General features: G+C 39.7%; 1 protein-coding gene across 1 annotated transcript in view; it reads right to left on the bottom strand.

Moving 5' to 3' along the window:
* Positions 1–21,102, bottom strand: part of FAT2 (FAT atypical cadherin 2) — a 173,625-nt gene that overhangs the window by 39,397 nt on the left and 113,126 nt on the right. Inside the window, exons 8-13 of the mRNA XM_077468338.1 lie at positions 15,582–15,857; positions 13,568–13,778; positions 6,728–10,774; positions 5,965–6,161; positions 2,785–2,938; positions 550–783 (exon numbers count right to left, since the gene is read on the bottom strand). Coding sequence (XP_077324464.1) covers positions 550–783; positions 2,785–2,938; positions 5,965–6,161; positions 6,728–10,774; positions 13,568–13,778; positions 15,582–15,857 — 5,119 coding nt within the window. The remainder of the gene's footprint in view (positions 1–549; positions 784–2,784; positions 2,939–5,964; positions 6,162–6,727; positions 10,775–13,567; positions 13,779–15,581; positions 15,858–21,102) is intronic.

Raw genomic sequence — 21,102 nt, forward strand, 5'->3', positions numbered from 1 at the left:
TTCAATCTTGTTTTCTTAAATATTTTTTTTTACAATATTGTTTTCTGTTTTTTTTTTTACTATTTTTTGGAGCTGACTTCATTAGCACACACCTGCATTATCTACCCTCAACTGGTCAACTATGTCATGACCTAAAGTCTTTGCAGGAAGTAAGGCAGAAGTAATGGAGCAGTGTTTACAAACAACTATTAGGACAGTGAGGTAAGCCTGTGTAGAATAAATGGAAAGCTTTTTTATTGCTGCAAAATAAGTACATTAATTGGATATTAGTACATAGTGAAGCTGGAATTTAGAAACAAAATAGAACAAATGGTGAACTCAGCCTTGAAGGCTCTTAGGTTGCTCTGGCCACTGGATATGCCCTATGAATGTTGATGTCAGAGTCCTAGTATGTTGAACTGGTTTTGTTTGACTTTTTTCTTCTTCTTTAGAAAATATGCTAATAATCTTGTGCAATCCTGCATCCCCTTGTATGGGCCATTTGGCTGTTATATGCACTTGTATAAAAACAGATAAAAATATTGAACAAGAAAGATTTTTTATCTCTACCTTCATCAGGATCTCTAGCAACGACCACTGCCACAGGGGTCTTCAAAGTTGTGTTGTCATACACGGTTACAGAGTAGTGATTCATGGAGAACACTGGTCCATTATCATTGATATCCTCCACAGACAGGACAATATCCGATTGGCATGAAAGTCCTCCTCCATCAATAGCTTTTGCAACCAAGTTATAGGATGCCTTCTGTTCCCTGTCTAAAGGTGCCAGTGTTGTTAACTCTCCTGTGTACAGACACAATCAATGACTTTTAGAAAAACAGTAAAAGAAAAAGTAATTTCTGACATTTAAAAAACAAATTGATGCAGTCTATACTTATTACAAGTCATGACATTTATTTTTAATGTAGCTAGTGTACGTTTTTGAATTTGACTTGGTATTAGCTGGTATTGGTATTGGTATTGGGACTGGCAGCACTAAGCCAATCAGGAGGGCTGTATACACATGTGCAGAGTATACACATGTATAGAGCATGTTGATGGGACAGGAGAGCAGAGAGATAATGTCATCAGCCTGCTGCTTCTTCTTCGCTGTCTAATCAAATATTGGGAGCACCCTAGCTATGTTTCTTAACGGAAAATAGTCAGGTAACCAGCATGACTGTACATTCTGGTATGGATGTGTAAATCTCATTGCTGAAAGTACTGAAATACAACCCTTTCTTAGGTAAAACAGAACTATTATATGTATCTTAACTGCCAAATTAAATGTTTACCTGGAGGCCACCAATGCTAATAAAAGAAAAGAAAAAAGCAGGCAAAGCTGCTCTTCAGTGGTAAAGGACAAGACTTGTGAGTGCTACTGAAATGCAGTAGAGAAAAAAAATCAGGTTTTGCAGGTTTGTGCCGTGTGGCAGAGCTGTGTAAATCTCAGAACTGGGTAGACAAAAATGCAAATCCTTTAGTTGGCAAAACAGCTCACTTGTATTTGTACTTAGCTGTAGGTCTGGAGTTTGGCTTTAAACACTAAAAAAAAGTTTTACAATGCATAACCACACATATATTTGATAAAGTGAGAAGCAACACTCTGAATATACACCATGTTTTGTATTTCTTCATTATTATTTCTTTGCAGGGAACATCTCTTCCCCCTGCAAATGAAAACGTACCTACAGGCCAGTTCTATGATATGTGCTGTAAGCTATTTCGAACATAAATCAAGCCCTCATCGAAATCTTCACTGTTGGTTTACTTTTAGGCAAGAGAAGTGAATTGGGTAACAGTGATGAATGGCTGGTGCGTGCTTCAATTGAACCTTGCACAGTACATGGCTAGATCTAAAAGAAATGATTTTTCTTTATCTCCATACCACAAGCATGTTAAACAAGCGGGCTGATTAATATCTTTCTAATTTCTAGTCTTTAGCGGAAATAAAGCTGACAATATGCACTGAATTAATAAATGCTCGTTATTGGATTAGCTGAGAATTTAACAACTCTATAATATTGTAATAGAATAAGAGTTTTTTTTTTTTAAATGTCACACAACCCATCGCAACTAAGGCTAAAGAATTTGGGTCTTTTGCTTTTCTGAGAAGGGACAGAGAAATGGACAGCAAATTAATTGAGGCTGCGATGCAGCCACGCTTCCAAGTATAGGGAACCTCCTCCCATGGTGCAGCCTTCAGACTTGAGTGGCTAATTGACAGACTTAAAACCTGTGCAAGCTCTGACAACATACGACATGGAGCTTACACAGGGTATTTTGTGACAACTGCAAATGAGGAAGGAGTGCTGCAAAGGTGACTATAAGTAGGTTGGCGGAAGGGCATTAAAGTGATTCTAAATGCAAAATGTTTTTTACCCTAATTCATTCACTGTGTAAAGGTAAAAAATGCCCCACTAACTGCCCCCCCCCCCCCAACCAAACACTTACCTTACTCCTTTCACCTATTTAGTGCTTTCCTGGCTGCAGCACCACTCTCCTCTCTTCCTGAATGCACACAGCCCAGCTCGGGAGTGTGCGTACAAAGTTGTTGAGTGGGCCCTTGGAAAAAGAAGGAGCGGACAGCGCCAGCCAGGGACAGCCAAAGGGAAGATAAGCAACTGCTCTGTGCAATATCATTGCACAGTGCAGGTAAGTATAACCTCTTTTTTATTTTAGAAAAAAAATATCCTTCATTATCACTTTAAAGGTATCCCGTCACTCCGAAACTGTTCTTTACGTACTTATTACAAGTATAGATTTGGAGCAACACTTTCTCTTCAAGTAACAGAAAAAATTTACCTGTGTACGGATCCAATCGAAACCGGTCATCTCCAAGACCATAAAGTGCATATGTAATCTGGGCATTATTACCCAAGTCAGAGTCTTTGGCTGATATCTTGAGGATAAGGAGACCGGGAGGGGCGTCCTCAGCAACCGTTGCTGTGTATAACATCTGATGGAAGGGAGAATTATCTGAGATGAATGTTTTCCTGCATTGTAACAACTCATCCATAGCAGGAATGTGAAATCCCAAACAAAGCTGAATAGGAGAGACTGTTCAGTAATGCCTCTGCTATTTCTGGATGAGTGAGAACTTATCTGTCTCCTCCTCAACAGGAGAAGGAGCACAATTCAACCAGTTCCCTGACAATCACACATGACAAGTATCAGAAGAGTGCTTATCACAGCATTCTGAGCAATTCAAAATGACAATCACATATAGCTTGCAGACGGCAATGGGCACAAATTGTAGACTGTGGTGAAAAGGTCATCAGTATAACGGACCTCCTGTTCTCCTAGCACTTCCAAATCAAACAGCCCAACAGCACATCCTTATCCATATTAGAAAACCTTTCTTCGCTCTATTAATATATATATATATATATATATATATATATATATATATATATATATATATATATATATATATATATATATATATATATATATATATATATATATATATATATATATATATATATATATATATATATATATATATATATATATATATATATATATATATATATTAATATATAATATATATATTAAAAGCATAATCAAAAACTCTAAAATAATTCCCTGTATAGTAAACAAAAAACACTCTCTACACAGCTTCAAAATACCCATTGGAACTGTACATATTGGGCATAAACCTAAAGAATCTATACATTTTTTCAATTTTGGATAAAGTAGGGTATGGTTGAAAAAACCCTGTCACCCTATTTGCCTTGACTATAATTTCTATTCATTTGGGATCGCATCACCACTTGTAAAGGCCTCGATTCCCTTCCCTTTTTTTTCCTACCCCCTTCTCTCTATCTACTCCTACTTTTTGTTTTCTACCTTTCTTTTAATATTGTGTGGTATTATATACACATTGTCTTCTGTTCTTAATATATACATATTAGATTGATCTCCTTATTACTGCTCTTGCAAAATGAACCAATAATCACTAGCTTACTTTTTTCCTTCTGATGGAATGTTCTAATGTTTTTGATGTAATACTTTATTGTTTTTTTTTTGCTCTACTCTTTACATTTTTACATTGCTATGTACTCATCCTGTTCATAAATCGATATGTTTAGCTTTATTGCTATTTGAATATTGTACCACCATCCTTGTATGTAGTAAATTTGTCATATTTAAAAATAATAAACAAATTTGACGAGAAAAAACTCTGTCTTCAACGTAAAAACTGTAGGTGAAAACTAGTCCAGTATTTTAAATGCTTACGCCGAGTGTTCTCCTTACCCATTATCAATGTTTTATTCACTTGCAATGTGCCTTTGAGTTTTCTAGAAATATACTACTTCAGGAGAGTAATTTTTATAGTACAGCCACCACTCTATTTGAAAATCATAGACCTCTCCTCTTCTGGGGGTATCCAATTAATATCTGGGTTGGCCCAAGACTACCACCTCTCTCCTCACCATCAGGGCCTCTGATAGGGGTGTACCACTGGGCCTCCTGCAGGGGGCCCTGGCACACAGGGGGGCCCCAGACAGTAGGGAGATCAGTGTGGTGGGACAGGAGGACAATTACAGAACGATGCACTGTGTCTGTATCTCTCCCTCCAACAGCTGAAAGCGAGTTTCTCGCCCTCTCTCTCTCCCGCCGGCTATCAGCTGCCCATATCTAATTTCCCTCTGTGTGCAGAGAGCCCCCCCCCCCCCCCACACACACAGCGCTGCTGGCTTTCCTCTCCCGCTGGCTGCTGCAGGTACACAGGCTGAAGGAACGTGGAGGAAAGGGCTGGTAAATATGTCCTTTACCGGACCCTTCCTGTTCTGAAGACTGAAATCTTCAGTTCTCAATTATTTTCTCTGTCTCAAAGGTGAGATGTCAGGGGTCTGTTTAGACCCCTGATATTTCACCCAAGCCCCAACCCCCTCCCACAGCATTGTAAAAAAATGAAAAATAATTTTACAAAATGTAAACAATTAATTGTAATTTTTGTTTTTAAACTGAAAGTTTATAAATTGGAAGAATAATTTTAAAAATATAAATGTCAGGTAGGCTGTATGGGGCCCTGTTATTTCTAACGGAAGCCCTGCCCACCACCCTGCATAACCTTTTATGTAGCTGCTGGAGGGGGGGAGATACTATAGAGTGTTACTTCAGTGGCAGCTCTGGGTCCGCTGGTACTGTTGACATCACATCCAAGATAGTGGTGCCCAACAGCAGTCTCAGACCTTTTGGATGTGTACACAAGGGTCTTTTTTTTTTTGCAAGTTAATAACATACATACAACACATTATATAAAAGTACAATAGGATATTGCAAAAATACAAATGATGTGTGAAATGCAGTAACTCTTACCAACCAGTTAGGAGTCAGTGTCAGGATTCAGATCAGTTGAAGATGAATTCTGATTTGTTACACACACATGAACTTTAATGGCATACCAGTCTTAGTCCGTATGGTTCAATATTTAGTTGGCCCACCCTTTGCAGCTATAACAGCTTCAACTCAGCTTGAACCCTATGGGCTAAGACTGGGATTCCATTAAAGTTCATGTGTCTGTGTAATAGCAGGCATCCCAATACTTTTAGTAATATAGTCTATACTCATATGGGAAGATTGTTATTGAAATGAATGGCCTGGCAACAAGGCCCCGTTAACAATTAACTAATGATATCTACTTTTTTTTTTTTTACTGAAGTTACAGTTTAAACAGCTGTAGGCATATCATTTTTAAGAAATAAGCCAGTGCCCAATTTTTCTTCTTTTAGCCAGTGAAAAAGTGAATCCCCGTAAGGGCTGCCTGTAAATGCACAAATCCTGGCAGATCAAACTAAAAATATTATACAGTATAGTGTGGCCTCTACAGAAGTCTATAAAAATATGACTGGTCCACATAACTGACCTGTGATCTTGTGTTTTTATATGGTCACAGGACTCACTGTTGCCTGCTAATATCTGATTAAATACTATGAAGGTATCCATTATCAACTATTCTGTTTTTGCCTTACGTACCTGCTGGCATTCTGGACTGTTGTCATTGATGTCCAATACAATAATTTCCACCTCTGTGGTTGCCTGGAACTTCCCATCAGATGCTGTCACCTTTAAGTGATGTTTCTCCACATCTTCCCTGTCCAAAGGCTTCTTGGAGGAAATGACCCACTGGTCCCCAACCTCACTGATGCTGAACAGGCCTAAGGGGTCTCCACCTGTCAAAAGAATATATCTGTCAGAGCTTATATATCATTTAAATGCTTTAAAATTGGTTAAAAGAAGACAGATGATGTCTTCAGACACTGCTATTTAATACATTCTAAGCACTTTCAGTAAGCATTTAATCACAAAAAGAATATGAATGAAAGCAATTTATCACAATCTATGTCTATTATGTAAATAAAATAAATACAACTCAACTCAAAACTCTTAAGCCACTTTGTGTATCTTGGCATGCAGTGGATGTATCTGCACACACAATGGAAACAGTGTGGGGGGGGGGGGGGCAGGTTAACTTTCGCATCGGGGCCCACAAGCTTCAAACTACGCCTCTGGTAAGAGATCTGCTTGGGGTTCAGTTGGCCCTGTTTATATACATATCAGTTTTGGTAAACTGCAATAACCAACTATTTGTAATATATATATATTAAGAAATAGACAGACAGCTTCCTTAAAGACACTATAATGTATGCTATAAAAAGTCCTATATTTGCAGTTGTTAGACACTGCTGGTCTACATTTCAGACAATGCATGCAGTACCGCATAATCACATCATCTTACCTGTTATGAAACAGACGACCTTCCTGTTGCTTTCAGACATATCACTGTCCCAAGTTTTGAAGGTAGTTATGACCTGTCCAGATTTGCTGTTTTCTGCTATGGATCCCCTATATACTTGAGAGGTGAACCTTGGAGGGTTGTCATTATCATCAGTTACTGTCACTTCTACCATGGTTTCAGATGAAAGGCGTATTTTCTTTCCCTGGTCTGTAGCCACTACATAAAATTGATAGACCTCTTGCTTTTCACAATCAAGCTCCTTTAGAGTTCTAATCCAACCATTTTCAGCATCAATGGTGAAGAATCTTTGAATTTCACTAGTATCTCCTTTGAGGCTATAAGTTACTACTCCATCATTGCCTGTGTCTTGATCATTTGCAGTAACTTGTATAACAGTTGTCCCAGCTGGCATATTCTCTGTTAATGAAGCTCTATAGAGGTCAGATTCAAAAACAGGCTGATTGTCATTAATGTCTTTCACTTGGATGCTTACTGAAACCAAAGACACTAACTCCTTGCCCAGGTGAGGACAATTGGCCTGAACATCAATAAGATACCATTTGGTTTTTTCATGGTCTACTCCTTTTTTTACAAGCAGAGCTCCTGTGTGCTTATCTAGACTAAATACTCCATCTTTGTTGCTTTCTGGAGTTGTACCTTCGATTAGGCTATAAATGACTGGCTCCATTGCCGTTGCTTTCACTAGTCCTACCTCAGATCCTTCAGGGAGATCTTCTGATGCTGAAAAACTATACAACGGTTCAGAAAACTTGGGCAAAGTGACCTCTGTTGGTACAATATGGAGATGAACAGGAACAAGTGAACTCCAATTTGGAGGTGCTCCATCTTTTGCTATGACTGTAAAAGTAATGTCTTTGTTTTCCAGCCCTAATAGGCTTTTTTTTGCGGTGATAGTGCCATTGTAAGGATTGATTTGAACTAGATCTTCATCATATTTATCAATAGAATAGGTAATATCAGCATTTTGCCCTTCATCAGCATCATAAGCAAGCACCTGAATAATTGGGGTTCCTTTGCCAAGATTAGACTGGACAGATAAAGTATATTCATTGGCAATGAACAGAGGAGGGTTGTCATTCTCATCCGTCAGAATTATTTTAACTGTGCAGAAAGCTGCCCTACCTCCCCCATCCTTTGCCATAACTTTGATGGCAATAAACCTCTCTGTTGCATTTTCCCTGTCTAATTTCCTCAGTGTTGCTATGTGGCCATTACTGTCAATTGAAAACATGTCTAAGGCCAATTTATTAATAATACTATAATCCACCATTCCATAAGGTCCATCATCAGGATCATTTACTGCCAACTCAATCACTGTAGTGCCTATTTCTGCATTCTCTGCAAGTTCTACTTCAAATACATTCTGTTGAAAGGATGGTGAGTGCTTATTGGCATGGGTAATATTGATATACACTGGTACAGTATCCCTGTACACTCCATCAGAAGCTGCGACCTGTAGTTGGTAAAATAAATCCAAACTATTTCTGCAGAGGTTAGAAAAGGAGATTACTCCAGATGTTCTGTTTATAGTGAAGTGTCGATGATTGTTACCAGAAAGAATAAGATACTCCATCCTGCCAGCATCTACACTATCAAGGTCAAATGCTTGGACTTTAATAACAATATGTCCACAGTTGGCTAGTTCACTTACATTAGCTTCATAGTGTGTTTCTCTGAACTCTGGAGGATTGTCATTTACATCAGTTATATTGACAATGACAAGCGCATCTGAATGCAAAGGTGGCAAACCGTTATCTGTGGCTCTCACTTTGAACTGAAACTGCCGCATAGTTTCATAATCCAACTCTTGGGCTGTTGTGATTTCACCAGTTTTGTGGTTTATATGGAAGAATGCATGAGTTTCCTCTGTGTCATTTCCTAAGATATGATATGAAACCTCTTGGTTTTTCCCAGAATCTTGATCAGAAGCTTGCAGTTGAATCACTGGTTGATATGGTGGAAGTTTTTCCATGATGTGTCCTGTGTAGACCATTTGAGAGAAGACAGGTGAGTGATCATTTACATCTTCCACTTTAACTAACACTCGTGCTTCGGAAAAATGGCCTACAGCAGAATCTGTGGCTCTAACAGTTAACAGATGTGTAGTCTTGGTCTCATAATCTAGCTGCCCTGAAACACTTAGAGAACCAGTCTTAAAGTCAATGCTAAAAAAACGAAGCGCTTCATTCTCAACAATATTGTAAATAATACGGAATCCTTCTGGGCTGCGAGCCTGAATGTGTAAAACTGGAGTAGAGATAGGTACATTTTCTGGCAAGTTTACTGTGTAATATAGACTTTGGAAAATAGGATTAGATTTGTTTCGAACAATGATGACTACTTCTTCTTGAGCTTCCAAAGGGGGTTTACCATGGTCTCTGACAATCACCTTTAGAACATATTGATTTAAGGCTTCATAATCAAAAGGTTGTCTAAGTATAATGTCTCCTAGAGATGGGTCAATCCTGAAATATTTATAGTCATCTTCCAACTGGAAAGTCAGAGCACTGTTTTGTCCAGCATCTTTATCTATAGCTGACACCTGGAAGATGACATCACCAGGCTCTATGCCATCTTCTACAGCCAAATAATATGGAGTATTAATAAACTCTGGAGCATTATCATTGACATCTTCAACATATACTTCAGCTTTAGCCTGAGACACCCGCGGTGGATTCCTGCTGTCCTTAGCTTCAACTATTACATCATATTTGCTTTGTCTCTCTCTGTCAAATGCTAGACCTTTTGTCTGGAGAACACCAGAGGATGGAATTATCTGGAAAAGTTCTGTATATGTAAGAACTGAAAAACTAACTGGCTCGTTAAGTTGAATTCCAACCACATCCACAATATTTAACACCTTAATACTAGGATCGTTTTCGGTCACCTTTGATGTATAGGAAGCCTGATCAAATTTCAAGTTGGTTATTCTGAATTGAGTGACATTAATTTTTATCAGTGCAGTGTCATGGTACAAACCATCCCAAGCTTTTATTGGAAGTTCATGGTATGACTTCAAGAGAGAGGAATCGTTTAAAACAAGGACACCAGATCTTGAATCAATCAAGAATGCATTATCTGCGTTGCCTTCTGAAATGCTGTACATCACTTCTGAATCAACATCTCTAGCTGCCACGGTTAGGATGTGCATATTATTATATGCAGGTAAATAAATATTCAGATCATATATGTCCTTCAAAAATTTAGGTGGAGAATCATTTACATTAATCACTTGTATGGTGACCTTTACTGGCTGAGAAGCAAACCGACTTGGTATACCTGAGTCACATACATGCACATCAAAAAAGAATGAAGTTGCTCTTTCAAAGTCAAGTTCTGCCACGGTGAACAATGTTCCCATACTTGGATTGATTTTGAAGTATCTGAGAACTTCAGGATCCAGTATTTGGTAACTCAAGATAGCATTTGCTTCAGTGTCATTGTCAGTAGCTTGAATGATCAGAGGGGTCAAGTCCATACTTGTCACCATGCTGCCTATTGGAGCATCTTCATTAATTTGACCCAAATATATGCTTTGTGAGAACATTGGGGAGTTGTCGTTTTCATCAATGATGTAGATAAAGACGGTTGTTTCACTGAAATATCCAAGAGAGCTGGTACCACGTATTTTGAGTTGGTAAGAAGAAATGGTCTCAAAATCCAGATTTTTTTTGGTAGTGATTATGCCAGAATAGCAGTTAAGGTAAAAAGAACCTTCCTCATTCCCTTCTTTAATGTCATAATTAATGGAAGACCAGCTTGTTGCAGACACCATGGTTACAAAAAAACCAATAGTCACTGACTCACTGATTTCAACTACATATTCTCTCAACATAAACTTTGGTATTGATGTGTCAGAAGGTTTGATTTGTAGGTTGACAGTGGCTATGTCCTGAAATGGTGGTGTCCCCTGATCTACTGCCAGGATTGTCAAGGTTATCCAGCTTTTTGTCAGCTGCTCCAGTGTTTTAGCAATAGTAATAAGGCCAGATGACTTGTCAATATTAAAATATCCTTCGCTGTTGCCTGTAAAAAAAAATAAAGATATGCATTAATTACAGCTCATACCTGTTTAAATAATGGAACCACAAATATTAATCTAGGAGGTTTCTTTTAGAGACAAGAGACATTTTTTCTAACTGTAAGGGTGTGTCTGCTATTGCTGTCTTCTGAAAATTCTAGTTGTCTGCCTGTCACTCTGATCTTCTTGCCTCCATTGTTTGAGTCGCTGATCTGGAATAAGTATTCAGGACTTTTTTTTTTCTTATTTCCTATATTTGCAAATATGGTCACTCAGAAAGTATTCAAGCACAATGTGTTATCATAACAGTCAAACAACTAGCAAGAAAATATAAGATACAAAATAATTCAAGTGATTGTAAAGCATTTTTTAAAATAAAATAAAAAAGATGTTATACTTACCTGATCTGTGCAATGGTGTTGCACACAGCAGTCTCTTACCTCCTACTCTGGAGTCCCCTGCCAGCGTTCTCTGCCCCTTCTTATGAGTGCCCCTATAGCAAGCCACTTTCAATTGGTGGCACCTGTGTGGGTGCACTCTTGAGTCAGGCTGTGTGCCTCCAAAGACACACACACACCTTGGCTCAGCCATGGCCCCCCACCCTCTCCTCACAGGATTTGACTGATAGCAGCAGAACTTACAGCTCCTGTGAGAAGGAGAAGTGAAGAGTGAAGAGCTGCATCGATAGAGGACTAAGGTAAGTGTTTAGAAAGAGGGAGGGGGGGCCCTAGTATTGGAGCATTTTTTACCTTTATGCATAGAACGCATTAAGGTAAAAAAATAGTTAAGATTTAAGAACCACTTTAAGCTGTTTCCCCGAACTCAACACTGATGTTGGTAGCTGTGCTGAAGGTATACCTAGGAGCATACAAATTAAACCAAGATCACTGCTTTGAACTTTGGAAGAGCTCATATGAGCGATACTGTGTCACCAAAGAATAACCCGTGGCAATCTTACTTAAAGGCTTCACCAGCTAAATATCATGTTAAAAGATTGGAATGTTGAGTCAACACATAGTCTATCCATTTATCACTTGGTGTTAAATACTTTCCTGTGCACATAAATTCATTTGTATCAATCAAAAAATATTATTACTTATCCAATCTGACAAACTACAGGTTTAATCCTTCCAGTGGAAGTGAAACCAGTTCATCCTAAAGCGGCACTAATAGGCTTATATCCACTTTCTCACTTTTGTGGTCAGAGATTTAGAAGATGTTTTTGTAAGACAACTGAAACTAATTATACTTTTGTTCTAAGGACAATATGAATACAATGGGTTGAAAACTGATTTTCAAAGCTTACTGCACTGTTCACACAGACATGAAATTTACATTAGTAGGCTTCAAACCAAAACTAAATTGAAGAAAATAAAAGAAAAATAGTGCAGCACTTTCAAAATGATATGGGGTGGCAGATTCAACATGCAAGACAAAGTCTGGGACCTACTTGTCAGCAGCTGTCAGGATATGGGGTTGGTTTACTAAAGGCAAACAGACTGTGCACTTTGCAAGTGCTGTTGTACTCTGCAAGGGTATTTGCTCAAGAGCTTAGTGGCGCTTCACTTTGCAAAGAATACCCAATCACATGCAAGGAGGAAAGTGAACAGCACAATAGTGACATAATTTTTGTGAGACTAGCTGGGAGAATATGGTGCCAAAGATATACTGCAAATATACAGCTATGAGGCTTACACTACAAGTTTGCCTAGAACATTTTTTTAGGGTACTGCACAATTAACATTCCTAGATAATCCATGTAAAATAGCAAACTTTCATTTCATGGCTTCAAATCACCTTAAATGATTAATTTCACTGCCCATTATGGCTTCCAAGTGGTCTAAGTGAATAGGCCACTGTAAACTATAAGATGTTATAGAGTGATGTGGTAGGTCCAGCAGTCTGCCCCATACCGCCACATGTGGAAACAAGCCCTCTCTGACCTCTGCACTTGAAGTCACTGTGGGGAAATTTATCCTCAAAGTTCACAGCTCAGTTCACCTTGCTCCCACAGCACCTTCCCTCTAAGGAGTTTGGGAGACTGCAGGATTGCAGAGTCACTGTTAAAATGGACAGCAGAGAAAGCTGAGCTAATAAGAAAAGGACGAGAATGACTTTAGTGTTTCTGGTGTGAACTTTGAGGATGAATTACTCCACAGTGCCTGCAACTACAGAGGTTAGTAAGAGCTTGTTTTAAAGATAATTTACTGCTTTTTAAGAATAATTAAATATTTGAATGTCCATAGTCTGATTATCAGCTGATTTACAGGAAGCTATCTCTTTCTGCTATTCCTACCATACCTTAACAGGGGATTCATGTTTTAGCATTGAGATTCCAAATGGTACATCAACATACAGAACCTGTCCATACCAATGGAGGCTGGTGCTCCACCCTTTTTGAAGCCAATTAGAGCCTCTGGCTCTAATCGTGTGCTGCACAAATAAACAAAAACCCATAAAACTATATGCATACGGCACCCTGCATGGAGATTAGGGGCTGGACACATAGAGGTTAGGGGGCAGAGCCCTATGGACAGGCTGCTGCTGGTCCATACTATGTGAGAATATAGCACCAGGAACACAGATGATTTCTCAAGGTTTCTCAAGGGTGATTCACAGTTGTGTCAAGAGCTGTCTGGAGAAAATGTGGATCAAAAAAGTCTCAAGTATGAATTAAAGTTATCCCAATAGTCGATGATAGTGCCTTCAAGTGTTGATCACAGGACTCTGAAGCATAGTATGGAATATATATTGGTCTTTAAAGTAGATCATAGTGACCTCAGAAGTGTTAGCCTTACCTGAATGAATAAAATACTGGATCTTTGCATTGAGCCCCTTGTCTTTATCTGTAGCCTGGACCCTTAACACCTCGGATCCAACAGAAGCGGAGTCAGAAACACTTCCTTCATAAACAGGGTGAATGAAGTGAGGTGAATGATCATTGATGTCTTGTACCTGAATGGTAATCCTTACAAAATCCCTCTTGATTTGAACTTCCTGATCACGAACCTACCAAAAAAAAAAAACAGTTGCATATTTTTTTTTTAAGTGGAACTACAGGCAAAAAAAATATTTATTCAAATAGGATAAAATTGGGTTTTTGGCCATCTGTGTGCCATTGTGGAGATTTCCATTTACTTGCTGTCCCATTGCTAAAATAGGAAGTGAGAGAAATAGGAAGTGAGGGATCTTCAAAGGGATGATAACAGTATACAGGACAAATATTGAGGATGAATCTCCCTAACTAAGGTACAGCAATAATAAACTGAAATGTGTTCTAATCCCTTCTTCACTCTGTCCAAAACTAAAAAGAAAAAGGTTTTGCCATTAGTTATACTTTAAATCAGTATTAAACCTAAAAGCAAATACTTTTATATTGCAGCTCACCAACTCTTATGCCACGTACGCATGATCGGACTTTCTGGCAGACTTGGTCCGGCGGACCAGAGTCCGTTGAACAATTCGATCGTGTGTGGGCTCCAGCGGACTTTTTCTTCCCCAAAGTCTGGCGGACCTAGAAATAAAACATGTTTTAAATCTTCCCACCGAAAGTCCGCCGGACCCAGTTCCTGTCGGGAAGTCCGCTCGTCTGTATGCTGGTCCGACGGACCAACTACGATGCAACGGCAACTACAGCACCTGCCCGTGAGAATGTTTCCAGCGCGATCCTATCGCGCTGGTTCTCAGCTACAGGGTACTGTACACCAGGCCTTTAGGTCTGGTATGGATTTTAAGGGGAACTCCCTACGCTGAAAAAATGGCGTGGGGGTCCCCCAAAATCCATACAGGACCCTTATCCGAGCACGCAGCCTGACTGGTCAGGAAAGGGGGTGGGGACGAGCGAGCGCCCCCTTCCTGAACAGTATCAGGCCGCATGCCCTCAACATGGGAGTGGGTGCTTTGGGGAAGGGGGGCACCCTGCGTCCCCCCACCCCAAAGCACCTTGTCCCCATGTTGATGAGGACAAGGGCCTCTTCCTGACAACCCTGGACTTTGGTTGTCAGGGTCTGCAGGCAGGTGGCTTATCGGAATCCGAGAGCCCCCTTTAATAAGGGGGCCCCTAGATCCCAGCCCCCACCCTATGTGAATGAGTATGGGTACATCATACCCCTACCCATTCACCTGGGGGAAAAAGTGTCAATAAAAAAACACACTACATGTAGTTTATTAGGCAGCTCCGGGGGACTTCTTCCGACTTCGAGGGTCTTCTTCTGACTTTGGGCGGTCTTCTTCCCACTTCTCCGTGCTTTCAGGTTCTTCTTGCCGGGCTCCTTTGCTGTCTTCTGCTCTTTTGCCGCTCTTTTGCTAGCGGTGGCCCGGCTTTCTCCTTCGTCGTCGTCATCTTCTTCTTCTTCCTTCTTCTGTTCTTCTGTTGTTGACACAATGCTCTGTCCCGCTGTAATGTCATGGACACGATGCACGGCGACTTATATAGGCATAAGGGGTGGGGTCACCGGGCGATGTCACCTGGTGACCCTGCCCCTTATGACGTCACAGTCCCAGCATACCCCGGTTTGCCTTGGGTTGTGGCAGGGAGTGTCCTTTGCCTAAATACGTTGTTCTAAAAGATGTCCCCCCTTCTCATCTCAGAAAGTTGGCAGGTATACCCTCACCTGCACACAATTTCAATAATCCCAAGTATTAAATATTCCATCCAGCAAATACAAATAGACAATTATTAAATAGCTAAACATTAGAATATCAAAAAGTAACTCCACCATGTTGGGTGCTAAAAGGCTCAGTTTCCTTCACCACAGTTGTCGCTTTTGTTTTAAAGATTTAAGAGTATTTTGCTAAAAGCAAAGTACATACCATGATATTTAAAATATGAATGGGCATCGTCTCATAGTCCATAGTCTCTGTGGTGAACAGGACACCAGAATTAGGATCAATCCTGAACATCTTAGAGCTTCTTGGGTCTGCGCTGCCTTGGATGGTATAGATTAATCTATTCCCGCTGTCTTGATCTGTTGCTGTAACTTTGATCACTTCAGAACCTAGTTGAACATCTTCTGGAATTTGAACAGTGTATTGATTCTTCTGAAACTCTGGACGGTGATGATTGTATGGTACAACAGAGATATAAACCTGTAACAGAAATGAATGAGGAAAAGTACATTTAGCCACACAGTACACTCTGATTATACAATCTCAGATTGGATGTCAAGTTGACTATTATGTAATGTGAGGGCCTCCAACAATCCATTCAATTTCTATCCAATCAGGTAGGAGAAGGTGAGTATGTGCTGCTGGGGAGGGGAGCATTAAAAGTAACCTCTTGCTTTGCCATACATTGCACCCTCACAAAACTAAAACTAAACACCAATTCCAAATGAATCACAGAACTTGTAGATTAGGGCTTTAATTCTGCATTATAACAACTAGTTCAAATATCCTTAAAATGGTGAAAAAATTTAACTGAAATCTTCATGTTAATAATAAAGCTCAACATTTTATTCTGAAGGTGTCTATAAAAGGTTTCTTTGGTTTTTATGTAGTTGGCAAGTAGACTTGTAGGTAAGTAGGCACGGCCAAGATCTGGTGTAAAAGAAGAAATAGATATAATGTGAAAGGGGTGGGGGGAAGGGAGGCATATAGGAGAAAGGTTAAAAGCATAAAAACCCCTTTGAAAGCTAGCAACTGAAATACACCAAGCAGTATGATGCAAAAAAGCAATAACGCATGAATCACAGTACGATCAGTGGAAATAGGGGCAATCAAAAATGTATATGATGGGGATTAATAGTGCAGCTAGCAAAACAGTAGAACAAATAGCACCATGTCCAATTTTTGGCCCTATTCACACTTTGCGATTTCGAATCATGGCTGGAAGAGCCACGATTCTGCTCACAATTCCCAATTGTGCTGGAGTTGTGGCGTGCATTTGGGTGCCGACTCCCCAAATACAGTGCGATATTGCCACGATTGGCGCGCTGCAATCACGGCACAATTTGCTTTTAAAAATTGTAAGGAACAGGAACTTTTTTTTTTGGGTGATAAGCGTGCGTAGGACAAGACATTGAACTGGATGGGCTGCCCTATGCATAACATGTGGAGTCACATGAGAATCGTGCTGTGAAATTCACGAGCCAGAAACTATTAAAAGTCTAGTTTGTTAAAGGAAACCTGCAATGAATAAACAAAGTCTAGTACACACTATAGTTTTTTAACAATAGTTTTTTTTTCGTTCAACGCAGTGGGCTGAATGGAAAAAAATTGACAGCTCAGGTCGGATCTGCTATACTAACTATCTGGTGTTAGTACAGCAATCTCCCCTTCTGTGCTATTGTGGTCTGATAGGGGGGCGCCCCCCCCCCCCCAAAACACTAGTCAGCGACCTCAGCCATTGGCTGAGTTCGCTGAACGGGAGTCAGTTGGCAGACCTTTTTTGGTCATGCCCCCTCGACAGAAGCTTTCCACCAAACGACTGGTTTCTGTCAGAGCGGCGGTAGTACACACGGGCCGAATGTTGTCCGGTTTCTATTGAACTGGCCAATGTCGCACAAGATTCTGCCCATGTGTACTAGGCTTAAGAGGGCTACAATTGCTAACCTCTCATTCTTAAAGATAAACTCCCCTGGTAGACATAAAAGAGTTGCCATTGTTGTTTTCCCCTTAAAAGGGAACCTGTGAGAACTGGAACCATGGAGATCAACACTTCTGAAAGTATTAAACGGCCAGCAGACGTCAGGGGACAAGAACCTGTAAACATAGCAGCTAGTGTAGTCAATGGAAATAGTTCACTGGCTGTACATTTATTCCTGATCAGGGACTCAGAAAGTATTAAAGACCTTGTATCTTTTGGATAAAAAAAATATATATATATAAGACCTTGGAGCAGTATGACAGTCAGGCAACACCTACTTCTATCAGCACAGTTTTCTTTTAGATCACTGAAAGCTAGCATGTAATTGAGGGTTATGGTTTACAGCCTCAGATTCTTCCCCACCTCAGTAAAGATTCCACAAATGCAATCCTTTGATCCCAATACTAATACTTTCCTCTGTGGGCACGATCTTTTACAATTCAGTACCTTTGTCCCCAGGTACATATATTAATTAGCATTGTTAGATTATAGTTATAAAAAATAAATGTTATTAACATTTTAAGCATACCATATGATGCCATGCAGGAGAAATAAAAGGTATTCTAGGTGGTATGCATATTTGCTAACGGAAAATGGGGGGTTTAAGCACAAAATTAACTACAGTATTTGCAGGATATGGGAAAACAAAATTCAAGTAATGTCTCAAGCCTTCATGTTGCACAGAATTCAGCTCATAGACAAGTGGGGTATGTCATATGTATTTTCGGTTAGCAGTAACAGCTTAAAGTTTAAGATAGGTAATTTGTTTACCATTTAATATACTAAAAGTTTAACACCCTATGTATGACAACATAGTGCAGTCCCTTTCTATCCCCCTCCTCACAAAAATAACACATTTGTCCCATTGTCCCAAAAGGGCTGGTGTACATAACCGGGCTGCTCAAATGAATCTTTGTAAACAGTGGTTATAAAGAGAAAGTCTATTCTGAGTTTAAGTAAGATCAGGTCATGTAAGAAGAAAAGAAAAAAAAAGTATAAAGTAAATTAAGAAAAAAAGATCCAAGAATGATATGTTTTACAACAGTTGACTCCTGACAGTATATAAATATCAAGATAAAACCAACGTTAATAACTGGAATAAAAGATTCTGCTTGGTTTGGTGTTTGACAAAAGGATCCAGTGTGTAATTATTTAATGGAGCATGGAGAATGCATGCATACATTTTAAGTATTTGGCTTTGATTTGATTCCTTAAGCATTAGGACGTGACTAATTTATCAAACTTAACATGTATAGCCAGGAAAAGCATGTGTGCTAACAGTAGACAGCCAGATATTCCCTAAAATGTCAAAGGTTACAGAAACAAAAGGTTTGAGTTTTAGAGGAATTAGGGATCGAAAAGAACTGTGCTCACGTGTATCAAAACAGCTAGTACAGAACGAGGAACATTTGCATCTGTCCTCAGTCATTTAGTTCTGTACACTAAAGCTGTCACGGAAAGGCCTTATTCGCAAGTCTTGGCTACTGAAGCGTAGCTAACATCTACAGAAAATATCCAGCTCATTTGTAAATGAGGTACATAATCATACAGGCGCCTGTCAGCTAATGAATTCTATAGTGAACTTAAAAGATGGCAGAAAAGAAAGCAAGGTGTGCAGATGGTGGCGGACAATTGATCAGCTGCATGGCAGCAAGGTCTCCTACCACACATGCTTGCCAGTATAGATGAGCTTCTTTGGGCACGCGAGTATCACCAGGACTCGAGCAGCCCTGTGAAATTTCTCAGTTTAGACAGGGATCACCATTGGCAGATTTTGTGATATTACTCCGTCCAGGCCAGGGATCGCCAGGAAAAGCCTATGTGATACTCCTCACTCCAGGCCAAGTTTTAGAAGGAGAAGCCTTTGTGGAATTTCTCAGGTCAGATAGGGGATTACTCAGAACAGCCTCTCTGGCATTCCCTAGGTGAGACAGGGAATCAATAGGAATAGCCTCTGTGGCATTTCTCAGTCAATCTCAGGGATCGCAAGAAGCAGCTTCTGTGGCATTTCTTAGGCAAGGATGGAAATTACCAGGAATAGCCTTTCTTGTATTCTTCAGCTCAGATCGGGTATCCCCAGGAGCAGCCTTTCTTGTATTCCTCATCTCAGACAGGGAATCACCAGGTACAGCCTCTTTGGCAATTCACAGTCCCAGCGAGGAATCAATAAGAACAGCCTCTATGACCCTGCTCAGGCATCCCCTGAGCCCGTATGAAAAGCTGATGAGCTGAGACCATTACTCCAACTGTATGACCATATCTACAACAAACTAAAAAAGTGGGGAGACAGCCAAACAGGTCAACCAGACAGTTCCATGAGCTTTCAAGTTGCAACATGCAAAGGAGTTATTGGGTAAAAATATTTTGTGTAGCAATCTTTGCATGCTTCACTCATTGGGAAAAGATTAAGGTTCCCAAATAATCTGCAATCCTGTGTTATGTAAATAAAAACAGGCTAACAAAATATATTTCCTGCAAGGGAAGAATTATGTCCACATACAGGGGGGTGAGTCTGCCTGAGGAAGTCCTGGCAATAAATGGCTGCAATATCAACATTGACCAGTACAAAAAACAATGTTCATTTTCATGGAACATGGGGCAAATATTTTGGAGAGCGCCAATCTGTTTTAAGCCAACTTAGTTTAACATAACCTTTATACTCCAATCAGCTGTGTCACTCAAAGTGTTTTAGGAGCACTCAAAAGGCTTTTCTTTTTGGAGTTCTTGTGTACGAGACCATGCAATGGACACTGCTTATCACAAACAATAAGCAAAAGTTGGATCTGCTTGGGTGGATTGAACCTAAATGCAGAACATTTATTTTATTTTATTTATTTCAGTTACTTATATAGCGCCATCAATTTACACAGTGCTTTACATATACATTGTACATTCACATCAGTCCCTACCCTCAAGGAGCTTACAATCTAAGGTGATATGCTGCATTTGTATCATGTTTCAGGGAAAAAACAGAAAGTGTTTTTGCCTTCCCTCTTGCAGACAACTGAACCCTGCCAGCAAGCTGGCAATGCACACAAGCTCCCGGTACTCCATTAGAAATGATTACCATCAAAAGATCACTTCTTTATCCGATATGCATGTGCACTGGATGGGACATGTCAATGCATGCAATGCAAAGCTCTTTGGTATCAGAATTTTTTTTGGCAGGATTGTGTTACCAATGGCTCACACTGATTTGAAGATCTTCATTTCACACATGATCAGGGTGTCACGTGTTCTGTAGCACTTATTCATGGGAACCTAAGCCTACAATGCAAGCTGTTTTACAAAAGGGTTACTGATATAATTCACATATACATGTGTAAACATTGTCCTTTGGACTTTGCACTTCCAGGTGACTTTTTTGTTAATACAGAACCGTGATCTTTCAATTGTCCCTTGTGAAGAAGGGACTACATTTACCATGATAAGCTGTGATGCTATCTGACCTGAGTATACTTTCTTGTATAAGCCCTTTTAGTACAACCTTAATTTTTGGTTTAATACATTGGGGTCAGGCAGGTTGAATACTCTTCCAAAAGTCACAATGGAGTTGGTTAAGTTACAAGTTGAAGTTGACTGAGGACTTGTAAAGGTTACTTTTTGTTAATTACAAAAGAGTAAATCTATTTTAAAAACATCATTCTAAATCCATGAGCCGTCCAATTCACCCATTATTACCACGTAAGCAATTTCCTACCTTCCATTAGAAAATTACCAACTTTAGGGCCGTGTTCCGCTAGCAAT

The sequence above is a fragment of the Lithobates pipiens genome, unplaced genomic scaffold (assembly GCF_037356315.1).
Source record: "Lithobates pipiens isolate NorthernLeopardFrog02 unplaced genomic scaffold, aLitPip1_a1.2 Scaffold_8, whole genome shotgun sequence".
In the NCBI taxonomy this organism is placed as follows: Eukaryota; Metazoa; Chordata; class Amphibia; order Anura; family Ranidae; genus Lithobates; species Lithobates pipiens.